At 34.4% G+C, this 13113-nt stretch overlaps 1 protein-coding gene across 1 annotated transcript; it reads left to right on the top strand.

The window, feature by feature from the left end:
* Positions 1–3714: 3714 nt before the first annotated feature.
* Positions 3715–6420, top strand: LOC21403079 (MORN repeat-containing protein 1). The gene is made up of 3 exons (XM_010093067.2): positions 3715–4867; positions 5633–5861; positions 6032–6420. The coding sequence occupies exons 1-3, from the start codon at positions 3981–3983 to the stop codon at positions 6206–6208; spliced, it is 1293 nt and encodes a 430-aa protein (XP_010091369.1). The 5' UTR covers positions 3715–3980; the 3' UTR covers positions 6209–6420.
* The last annotated feature ends 6693 nt before the right edge of the window (positions 6421–13113 follow it).

Consider the following 13113-nt stretch of genomic DNA (forward strand, 5'->3'; position numbering starts at 1 on the left):
AGTTGCATTTGTCAAAGATTTTCAATTGGGAAGATTTTTACATGAACAAAAAGTTGTTTTTTAGGGACCCACTTTGTCAAAACAAGCATTAATATGTGCCACGGCCCAAGCTTCACCCGCACAATACGCATGATCTCCTCTTCCACTTGAGCAAGAGTTTCTACTCGTCTTCCAGAATTGAGCATGCCATTCACAAACCCGCGAACAGCGACCAAATCAAACAAGTAATGTTGTGCATTAACTCCATGGACGACAGCTCATAGGTGAGAAAAGTGATCCCGCGAAATACTCTTCCGCTGATAGTTGGCTTGTTTATTGAGGCTAAAGAGGAAAAGTAATCCCGCGTTGACTTACAGGTCAACCCCGACATTATTATCGGTTGGGCTACGATGACTGTAAAATGTCCCCTTAAAACACTGAAAAATGTTCGCGGCACCGTCGCATTACTACTAATGGTAGATAAGTCGCATATGTAAAAATGACAATCTTATCCATAAACACCGTATCCATAGTGTTGACGGTGATTTCTTGTTAATAAAAACATGCCGGGTTACCTCCGGATTTCCTGTTTGATTACCGACCTGACCTTAGTGATAAAAGTGTGTGAGAATTTGATGGTGGGATGTATTGTGTTTTAATAAAGGGACACGCACAAGGTAATAACACGAGGGATTTTATAGTGGTTCACTCTATAAAATCAGAGTTACATCCACTGTTGTTGTATATTTCTTTTGAGAGGATTACAATTTACATCAATTGTGCTATGTTCTCTCGGATCTCAACCCCTTCCCTGTATGGGGTCTCACCCTTTTTATATTGGGAGCTTCCTTCGCTAGGTTGATTTCCCTCGTAGGTAGAAACACTCAAGTGCTCTCTCTTTTTAGGTCCAGTCGTAGCCCACTAATCACTTAGAGCAATGTTCACTCAGCCACTTAGTCTTCTATTACGGCTATGTGCGCTCCTGTAACCCTATTCTGTCCCCCGTGGGGCAGTTTAAGGGTTCACAATAAATGCCTGCCTTGCAGTCATCCCCACTTTGGTACGCAACTTGTTAGGTCAGATCTTTCCTCAAAGAGCATTCCCCTCGTCGCCAGTGTTGCTTAACCCAACTGTCCTTCTTGGCTGTTGGTTCCACCGTCGGGGGATTTCTATGTCCTAAAGTCGACGGTACGAATTGTCGACGCCATGAGGAATTGATGCCCCAAGTTGGACCTTTCACTTGGGTTCTTTATAACAGAATCAGAGGGAGCCCTAGGCATCAAGGGTTGGGGGAGTAGTTAAGACTACGTGTCATATTATGGTTCTTTCACGTGTCCTTCACATTTTTCCACACAACACATGGCTATCCGCTTTTAATAGAGCGGGTATGAAGAATGTTATAAAAGGGCGAAAGAAGGTATGGGGATACAAATTAGCCTTCGATTTTGACGTCGGATAGGGATGGAAGAAGCTCCACCGTCTCCATCCCACTCTCGTCCTCAACCTGCTTACATATGTTTGAGTTTGGATTTAGTTTTTAGACTTTGGAGAGTTTAGAGTTGACACTGCCCGTTCACTTCGCTGATTCGAATTTGTAATTCGAGTTGAGATGTGATTTGTGTAAGAACTTTTTACAGTAGCAAAAAAGTTAGATGTGACTGTTTCTGAGAGCATTTTACTGTAACAAAACTCGAATCGGCGAAATAAGCATTCAATTTATTTTTATGACATAATAATAGTTATGTCGTTTAATTTTCTAATTAATTTAGTTAAATTTTCTTTGAGGTTTGATAATGTTATAAATGTTTTTTAAACTCTTAATAAGTAAATGAGTAGGGTATTGGAATAGCTCCTCTAGTGGAGATTCTCTGATCTCTATCTTGTCTTAAATTAGACGGTTATGGATGTGAGTACAAAGAACAAAACAAGAATAAAATATGAGGTGAGGAAAGCATATCCGGCTCATATTAGGGCACTCACCTTCTATTAATAAGGATCGTTCAATAATGTCTTATAACATTGTTAATTTTATTTTTTTTAAATATCTATACATTTTTATTAACTTAAGCATAAGAATGACACCAATCAATCCCTATACAAGTTCATACGAATTCTTAATCAAGAGCTTGTTTGATCCAAATGTTTAAGGTCAATGATGCATCTTTTGTGTTGAACAAAAAATTGCACCCACAAACTTGCAAACACACTAATTTAAGAGGTAACAGTGCAAAAGACCTTTAAAAATGCCATAATGCTTGGCTTTCCCCATATAATTAGATAAAAGAGAGAAAAGTGAAATTCTAGAACAAAAAAAGTGAAAAAATTAATATGATTAATTACAAAAGTTTCTCTTCGACTAATAACCCTTATAATAATGTGCCATTGATTTTGAACGGAGCTTTACACATAATTGGCACACATTACAAAATTTAGAGGTATCTTGCTCACTATATTATCTTTAAATCTAATTTGAATTCAAAAGGTTTCTTATTTTAAAATTCTAATTGTTAATGATTATCTAATACCAAAAAAATCAAAGACCTAAAAATTTTTAAATGATAATTGCATCTCACTTCTTTATAATTGCATATGAAAGAACTAGCCAAGTAATTGTACACTGGCCCCGTTCACTTCGCTGATTCGAGTTTAGAATTCGAGTTTTTTTACAGTAAAAAGCTCTCACAAACAATCACATCTAACTTTTTTGCTACAGTAAAAAACTCTCACATAAAATCACATCTCAACTCGAATTCTAAACTCGAATCAGCGAAGTGAACGGGGATCGTTCAACGATCTTTTTCTTTTGATATACATGTTCTTTTATGTTAAAAACTGTAATAGAAAGAGTTTTTTTTTAACTTTTCACAGATTGAGAGAAATAGATGTTAAGTTTTAAAGAGATAAATATATGTTAAGTTTTAAAGGCTTTGTTCATTTTATCGATTTGAGTTTTCAGTCTTAAATTTTTACAGTAAAAAGCTCTCAGAAAATATCACATCTAATTTTTTTTGTTATAGTTAAAAACTTTAAAAAAATATCACATTTTAACTCAAATTAAAAATTTAAATTCGTAAGTGAACGAGGCCTGATTGCAGAAAGACTTTTTTATAATCAATTCAAAACAATAATAATAATAAGCAGGAGAAATCAGACAAACGTAGAAACCAGATGAAGTTGGAGATAAAATCAAATTCTTCTCCTAACACAGGACATAATACGGATTTGAAGGGGACACAGAAATTTCCCAAGGGCATTGCATAATTATTAATTTGGTGTTTGCCTTTATTATCTCTGAGAGAAATTCGGTGGGCCCCAAAGCGGGTAAGAACGATCGAGGCCTCTGACGACCGTCGGACGCGACGCCAACGTTTGATGTGACCTCAGAAGCTAGCTTAAGACCGTCTAGGTCTAACTATGATGCCTCTTTCCCCTTTTAATCAAAAGCGCCCCAAATTTTAAAAATTGGAAAAAAAAAAAAAAAAAAAAAAAAAAAAGGAAACTGAATCGTGGCACGTGCCGGGCCTGCACAGTGAGTGTAAAGCGAAAAAGGCACCGAGCCCCAGTTCAGACGGTCGCGTCTTTCTCCTCACGTAAATCCAACGGTTTAAAAGTCTCTGCTCGGTCCAACCGTCTAAATTCCAATCCGACGGCGGAGATTGAATCTCAGTCCCTCTCCCTTATTGCACGATAAATAATCAAAACCAGGTCCAATTCTCTCACACAGATTTTCAGTCTTTTCCCCCCCCTCTCTCTCTCTCTCTGTCCAATTCTCTCTCTGAGTTTCTATTTTTTTCTGTCTCTGAGAGAGCGCTCTTTCAGTTGCAGCTAACGTGCGCCGCTAGGAGGGGACACTGCTTATCCTGTGCCGCCTGAGATGTCGCCGGAGGCGTCCGAAACGACGACGTTGCTGATAAGAATCTCGCGTTATAGGAACACTTATTAAAAAGAAGAGAGAGAAAGGAAGAAGATCGGACGGCGGGGATTCAACGGGATTCGTGTCAATGGACGGCCAGATGAGCCAGGCGAAGCTCACGAGAACGCAATCTTCACTCCTCCGGTCGTCGCCGACCATCCGATCGTCCATACACAGCCTTACCTCCGTTAACGAGGCGGACGTTATCGCCGCCCAAAACGACGACGTCGACGAGGAGGAGGAGAAGAAGCAGCAGAAGAGAAAACCCGTCCGGTCCGGTTCGACCGCTACCCTGAGAGCCCGGACCGGTCCAAACCGGTTCACTCGCAGTTTCTTCCTCACGGCTTCTCTCTCTCTCCTAACCCTTATCTTCTTCATTTTCTTCTACCTCAGAAGAGATGAGATTTCGACCTCCGAGAACCTCCTCTTAGCCCTAATCTTCGTCGCCGTTACGCTCTTCTTGGCGAACAAGAACAAGAGCTTGATCAACCAGAGCATCTCGATCATCAAGCACTCGTTGATCTCGAAGCACAGCAAGAATTCGAAGCCGGTCCAGTGGTTCATCGGCGAGTCGAAGGCGGAGTCGCCGAATTCGAGGCGGATTATTCGAGAAGGAGTGGAGTTCTACGGCAATGGCGATTTCTACGAGGGAGAGTTCCACAAAGGAAGGTGTAATGGCAGCGGAGTTTACAATTTCTTCGTTAATGGAAGATACGAGGGGGATTGGATCGATGGGAGGTACGACGGCTACGGGATTGAGAGCTGGGCGAGAGGAAGTCGGTACAAAGGACAGTACAGGCAGGGGTTGAGGCATGGTTATGGAGTTTACAGGTTTTACACAGGGGATTCCTTCGCCGGAGAGTGGTGTAACGGCCAGAGCCATGGCGTCGGAGTTCAGAGCTGCGCCGATGGGAGCTGCTATGTTGGGGAGTTCAAGTGCGGCGTCAAGCACGGCCTTGGATGCTACCATTTTAGGTCAGTTCTGGATCTTTCTCAATTCCTTTTCTATTTTTAAGGAAATTTCAGTTTTTTTTTAAAGGGAATTTTGCTCTGGAATTCATTTTATGCTTACACTGGATCGTTCTTCGCTTAATTTGATGAATGAATTCTTGTTCTTGAGCTTTACTTGGATTTTTTCTTGAGTTGCTAAAGGATTCTTTACCATCGTTTTTTTGCATGTATTTTTAGTTTCTCTTTTGATTTCATGAATAAAACAGTTGATCTAATTCTGAATTGTTTTTACCTTTTTCTTACTTGGATGAAAGGAAGAATCTTTATAGGTTTGTGCACGTATACAAATACCAACACTTCTTCAGCCCTTTTTTGTTTGTCCTTTTAATTTATAACTTTTATGTTCTGCTTTATTAATGCTGCAAAGATTTCAAATTTTTCAGGAGGTTGAAAGATCTTTCTTTCTCCTTATAGTTTGTGTTGGGTATTAATTTTGATTCCTAAGTAATGTTTATTTTAAAGCAAACTGAGAAACTTCTGTACTTTTATTCTTTAGTTGAATTATGCTTGGATAGTTTCACTAGAGTGCTTCATAGATTTAATTTCAGCTCAAATCTTACTGCTCTTTTCTATTTGAATAGCTCAATGTTATTGGCCCTTTTCCTTGTGGTATTAAAAGCTTGGTACCAAGAGAAGTTAATGCATCTGCCTAATTTGTACATATTCTTAGGAAGGAATCCGATGGCAGTAAATAAATCCCTTTTTCTTTTGTTTCCTTTTTTCATGTAGAAATGGAGATAGGTACGCAGGGGAATATTTTGGTGACAAAATCCACGGATTTGGAGTGTATCACTTTGCCAATGGCCATTGCTATGAAGGGTCATGGCATGAAGGCCGAAAGCAAGGCTATGGCATGTACACTTTCAGAAGCGGCGACACCAGATGCGGTGAATGGGATGGTGGCTCTCTGAAGCACTCTTTACCTCCACTAACTGATGCAGTTCTTAGAGCGGTTCAGGTAGTTTGCTTGCGCATTTTTTAACCTTCAGATTTTAAAAAATGCGTACTATTTGTATGATTATGCACTATCATAAAAGTACCACTTCTGTTTTAGTAAGTTTATTGTGTTATTTTGGATCATTATGCGAGGTACTGAATTCTTTTTGTATGGCTTAAATGAAATCTCAGGCTGCTAGGAGAACAGCAGAGAATGCAATTAACCTTCACCGGGTAGATGAACAAGTGAACAAGGCAGTCATGGCCGCAAATAGAGCCGCCACCGCTGCTAGAGTCGCAGCTGTGAAAGCTGTCCAAAACCGGATGGACGGGAAATTTTGTGATACAAATGTCCAAGGAGAAGACTAGCTTTGTTTCCAATTGTAAATTTTCCTTTCTTTTTCTTTTTTCTTTTTCCAACTAATTTTTAAGTACTTTGGGAAATGTCACCCCAGTCAGCAAAAGCTAATCGGAGGTTGAGCAATGAGAGAGGGAATGAGTTTGTTTGAAGTTTCCATGATGATCACCAAACTGTAACTTGTACATACACTCATGTAAATCAATGGAATATGGAATTTCCAAGGCAATTTCTTTTTTATTTTATTATTATTATTATTATTATTATTATTATTTTGTATATCTTATTCCTGTTTCTTTTACCATTCCACTTGAAAACTGGGGACGCCCTTGTGGGGTTCCTCATGAATTCCCATTATTGTGTTCTGGATTGCAATAATGAGATTAAAGTTTTTGTTCCCAGCTTGTCTCTCATCCATCGTCATCATCATTGTCATCAGCAACAAAGGAACTCTCTGAAAGCCTTATCTTGAGTTACTAGCTCATTGAATTTATGAATATTTGTACTAAATAAAATAACCTTATCTTGAAAAGCACATGACATGCTATGCTATGGAAAATGCGAAATTAGAAACAACCTTTCTTTCAGGCTCATTAGAAGAAATCAACTTTAATTAAGATCCAGATTTTTTTCTCTTTCAAAATCAGTATGAAAAGACCAAGGATTTATTAAATTTATGCGTTTAAATCATGGTTTTTGATTTTGATGATTAAAATTTAAATTTTTTCAGAGATTAACAGATTCATGTTTTTTTTTGTAATCATTATTTTTTATAAATTAGAGCAGCAGGACTTAAATTTTAAGCGTTAACATTAGAAGGGTGTAAATTTAACGTTAAATTATGCCTCAATAATAAATTAATTTGGGTGTGAATTTAGCGTTAAACTTTGCCTATAAAGACAAATTTGTATATTGTAGTACACAAAGACCAAATTGTGGTATCTATGCGGACAAATAGTTGGCGATTGCTCAACCTTTTTCCATACATAAGGTAGACATGGGTAAGGTGAGAAGATGTGAAAGATCTGAAGACCATAACATTAATCAACAAACCACCTCCCCACAAATGGCCAAAAGCAGCCAATATTAATCAAACAATTAGATCAAATCGCCTCTGTGAACATATATTCATGCAGACGACATTTTTATGCAATTCCTCAAGTGGTATGTGACAAAATAAGTTATTTAAATTGGACCCCCTTTCTAATATAGTTTGGAAGTTGATGATATTCCAATTAATTTATACTGGGGAACCATGTGCCTTACCTTCCTTCTTCATCTAGGATAATGGTCAGGATTCTTATATATACATATTTATATATATATATATTATGTATAAATATAAATAATATATAATGGGCACATGATGTGGGGGTGGTGGGTGGGGTTCTAGTTGAGGCAAAAAAATTTCAACTTTTCATGCACCATGCTGCTGGATCTACAATCCTATTCCATGGAACTTCATAAAAGGCCAATAATAAAGAAAAATTTCTTCTTCTTTTTTTTTTTTCCTTAAACTTTTCAGCTTAATTTGATCATAAGATTATTACCGAGATTCAAATCTTCTATCCAACCAAGGTTAAGCATTTCCAACCACTCCCAGTCCCACATGCATTTTCTCAAAAGCAAAGTCCAAGATTGAAAAAGATACTGTTTGTATAAAAGGAGCAAAAGGGGAAAAAAAAAAAAAAGAAAGAAAAGGACATGGACTCTTGTACTGAGGTTTACTCTTTTAGATGGGTATTTTAAAATAGGGAGAAAGAGAGAAATATGTTAAGATTTGAGATGAATTAAAATTAATAGGTTAATAGTTTACATAAGTTAATAAATAGGCTAAATTACTGTTTTCGTCTATTACTTGTCTGGTTATGAACCGTAACTTGACAAATTATTGTCCATAATTGTCTATAACTTGTCTGACTATGAACCATAACTTGACAAGTTTATCCATAACTTATCTGGTTATGAATCATAACTCGACAAGTTATGGTCTATTAATTTTTATAACTAAAAATTAACCTATATACTTTTTTAAGCTTTTCATATTGACCTATTTTCTACTATTTTCCTTTAAAATAATACCTGGTTTCCTCACCTTTGACTAAAATCTCCCAGATCCTCTTGGTGGTGGTTTGGTTAAAAAATCCAGGTATCAGATGGGATCTTTTTCATCACTGATGATGGTCTGACCTGGCCTTGTTCCCATCATACTACTCTTGTATCGTTAATGCATTGCATTAAATATATTATATACTTACATATATATATATATATATATTTGATGGGAATTTATATATATATATATATATATATATAGTTTGAGTCTGAATTCTACCTGCATTGTAATATTTAAAAAGTTGGCGTACTTTAAAAATGTGTAACATTGATTTACGATGGATAAACTTTGTTATCATACATTTGGACTTTTTCTAATAAGCTCTCTTATCGGTAAGGTCAATTTCTGACCGTTGAATATGATTATAGTCATATCAGATTGAAAAATATGTAGAACGGACGTTTTCAATATAGAATTTACAGTTAAAAAAATAAAAAATTACCGATAATTCATTTTTATTAAGAGAAGCTCTCTGTACATTTACAAAATAATTATTACAAGGTATATATTACATCCTTTGTTTTTGCAAGCCTTAGAGAGAGGGGGAGATATTGAACAAGAATATAACCATATAAGATGTCCTTTAATTTTTCCCCTTCTTTTAACATGTGTTATGTTTTTTTTTTTTTTTTTTTTGGGTAATGTCTTGAAGCATGTCCTTGCGTAACACTAATGCATGGACATCCAAATTTGGCCATCATTATTGGCTGAAGATTTTAGACGGTTTACAATTTTTGGTCGCCTTGAAAGGGCTCAATTTCTGAGCAGTGGGGGAGGCGAGAGAAGTTTTAAAATATATTTCTTTAGTAGGTCTATGTTTCCTTTCCCACATCTGAACTTGTGATCCAGTCAAATTTTTTCTGAATCCCCATAAAAATGTTTGCTAAAAACTAAGCTACCAGGCGTGGGTTTCAAAATGGCTACTTATAATAAAAAACAAATGATAAGATCATAAGAGATTGGGTAAGATATTAGTTTGGAAATTAATTCTTTATTTGAGTACTCTACCTTAGAAGGAAATTCCAAGAAAAATGAAATTATATTTGGATGCTGGTCATTGTTGCATGAGTACTTTAAATAGCTTCTTCTTTTTTTTTTTTTTTTGCCAAGTCATTTTACAAGTTATCTAAATTTATATGCTAGTCCACCTTTGCTTCAATATTGTTGTATTTTTAGACTTAATTTACTTGTTTTTCCTAGCTATAGGACAGCGTCAACCGTGAAATTACAAAAAGTAAAAAAAAAAAAAAAGGATCACTTCCAATAATATATATATATATATATATATATATTTAAAAAAAAAAAACTCCTATAGCTTGCTAGATATACATCAAGAGAGAAAAAAGCAAGGAGAATAAACAAATTAAGCAAAACGGACAATTACTAGAAAACATATATATATACGAGCTAGATCTATACATTATTAAACACCCTTCTTTCCCAATTGCTGCAATCTCTCTCTCTCTCTCTCTCTCTCTCTCTCTCCAAGTATGGTGATATAGGCTAATTTGTTGGCACCTAATTGTAGTTTGTATTGCATGTGGCAATACAATAATACTTTGTAGATTTTTCTACTACAATAATAATTTAATATACCACATTAATCAAACACAATATACGACAGTATAAAATAAAGTCATAATCAAATATTTTAACGTTGAAAAGAACAACAATTTGGTTCCACATCTTTTATGGAGGATTAATATCTTAACAAATGGAAATATAATTAATTTATATTTAGCTTTTTTTTTTTTTTTTTTTTTTTTTTTTTTTTTTTTTTTGCTTTTGAATTGAAGGGATTTATATAGCAATTTCGATCAGTTCCGACATAGTAATTTTTAGTATGGGAGTGGATTTTCATTTAATTTGTAAATGTTAGTTATAATTAATTCACAAATATAGTTCCTTTGTCGAACATTATCTTGTTATGTTCCTGAATCAAATAATCTTCTCAAGAGTTTATATTTAAGTCCATAACAGTACTGCCAACTACCTAGTTTTCCTGGACTAATTAATTCTTCGGCTTAATTATTGATCAAGGAAACACCAATATAATCTTCGATATTTCTTAAGCAAATTAGAAACTATGATATTTGAATAGTTTCAACTAACTTTATGGAAACTTTGACATTTAAACATGGGATTCTCATGAAGAACTTGCTTGCGTCATGGCAAACGCCGTAGGGTTTGATTTTATACAAAAGTCAATGGCTCACGGTAAACTATTGGACCAAGATAGAGGCGTATTAAAGGTTCTTTAATTTCTGATCGCAAAAACTACAAAATGGTTCTTTAATTTCGTGGTTCGGCCTTATTATATGGTTGTTGAAATGATTGCCGAAATGCCATTTTTAGTATAGTAATTAAATTTGACATAAGAAGCTGTTAAGAGTATATACAATAAAATGTCAAATTTCTATGTCAAGCTTGAAATTTGATATTTTGAGAAGAAAACTATTGTCTAATACAATGTTTAAATTTGACTCCACAAACATATGCTAAAATTTAGCATTTAATGCTTATTGATTGGTAAAATAGATAATATCACTTCAATATCAACTAACAACTGACAATTTTAAATAAATAGAGACATTAAGTGCAAAATGTTGTAACTTTAATGAGTTTTAATAGTAGTGAAGAAAACATTTCATTCATAATATAATTATTAATATATAATTTCAAATTATTGTTCAATGGATATACGGTTATCTTTTTTAAATTTTAAAAATCACCTAATTTAAGTCGAGTTTGGGATCGGAGATTTCCCATTAGAGAAACTATTTCCACACACTATCTATTTACCCTTTAAAAATAAAATAAAAAAGTTCTTAAAATATTATCAAAAGTAAAAAATAAAAAAAAGTTTCACTAAATTAATTAGAAAATACAACAACATAACTAGTAATATCTCAAGAAAATAAATTGAAATAATAAAATCAAATCTAAATTTGAAAAATAGCAAACACAAACTAATTATCCTAACTTTTGGCGTGTTTACTAATTAGGAATTGAATTTCAGAAAAGGAATGTAGTCTCGCATTAAAATAAATTTCTATAAATTTTGAGTTTTTATTTTTTTCGATTTATTTTTTCATGATTTTATTACTCTCAATAATATAAAATTAACGCGCCTAATTCTTAACAATTATTTGAGCAATATTGACATAAATAAGTTTGTCTTATATGCGTAGTTAGCGTGTTTGTTTATTTATTTTTTTTTCTAGAGAATTTTCCTAATTAGCACATATATATGATATATATATATATATATTTTTGGGAGAGAGTAATGAGTTCACTTGGTCAAGAGGGTTTTGAGCTCCAAGTGGGCACAAGCTCCCTTCCTTTCTGCTGTCGTGTCCACTAATTTAAGATAAGTTCCGTGATAGAATCTATAGACAGGATTTATATTTTATTAGTGACGGTGTTAAACATTTGTAGCGTCTTAATTTCTTTTCCATGAATCCCAACTTTATGCCCCATTTGAACTTGTTTGAACAACCCGTTACACATGTCTTATTTTGATTGGAGGGCGAATTTCTACCCACGAACGGTACTGCAGGATATTTTTAAAAGACAATACCATTCATAATTAGTTAATAGCCTTTTAGTTTTATGTCATGATGATTGTAGAGGAACTCACATGGAGGCTTTTTGTAACGTGACACGACTAAACAATGGAATTTGGTGCCATGAAAAGCAGCAACGTTGGAGGGAATGCGACCGATATAGATAGATAGGGCCGTTTCTCTGAACCAATCAAACTCACCACAAACTAATGAAAAAAAAGCAATAAATCCCATTCGTGAAGTCAATAAAGGGGTTGGGAGTGGGTGACTTGAGATCCTCTTATTACAACCCTACTATCTATTTATCATTAAGTACATCCCAAGACAAAATATGCATACATAAACGGGTAGATAGAGGAATAGAAAGTCTTTTAGGTCCGTTTAAGTCGGTAATTTTAATTTATTAGTAAGAATTTTGTCAAAGAATTATAGTAAAATTTTCTTTTATTTAAAGATAATACTGTAACAGAATCATATTTTTAAAGATATCAACCAAACGAGCACTTAATATCTATCATCTTTGACTTTTGGGTCTTCAAAGAAAGCTTAGGTACCTCCTTTAGGCTAATACATATTAAACTCAAATGCCCAACAACAACGTAGAATTATATGAAGGGATTGTATTAGGCAATAAACTTTTGTGTATTATTGAAATTGACCAATAATTTTGTTTTGATACCTTTGCGTATCCAGTATATATATAGTACACATTTTTTACCTAGCTGTGTGTGGATACGGTACTTGAGCCTGGCCGAATAATGGATTGCAGATGTCGTTCATACTGCATAAGTAATTGATTAATTAATGAACTTTTGATGCAAGACCTAAAAAAATGCATTATTGATTTTACTTTATTTTTCAGTTTTTAAATCTATATCATATTCTCACTTGTTTTGTATAGATATTTTTTCATGTGATTTTACTCAAATTTCAAGATCAGACAAATGCGGTACTAAAAAACGACGCTTAAAACTCTAACAAGTTTCTTTTTTCTTCTTTTCAAGAGTTAGTAATTTGGACCCTTCAACGGTGGGAGTTCCTACCCAACCGTGGAAACTTATGACAGTTTGATCTAGTTATAATCGCATCAAAATAAAAAAAAATGTGTAAAATATATAGTTTTTAATACATATATTACAATTGAAAATAAAGATATATTATTAGTGAGTGCATTTGGTTAGTGTATTCGTGTCATGATTTGAATCATGATTCGTGATTTGTTACAGTATTTTCT

The sequence above is a fragment of the Morus notabilis genome, unplaced genomic scaffold, assembly GCF_000414095.1.
Source record: "Morus notabilis unplaced genomic scaffold, ASM41409v2 Scaffold570, whole genome shotgun sequence".
In the NCBI taxonomy this organism is placed as follows: Eukaryota; Viridiplantae; Streptophyta; class Magnoliopsida; order Rosales; family Moraceae; genus Morus; species Morus notabilis.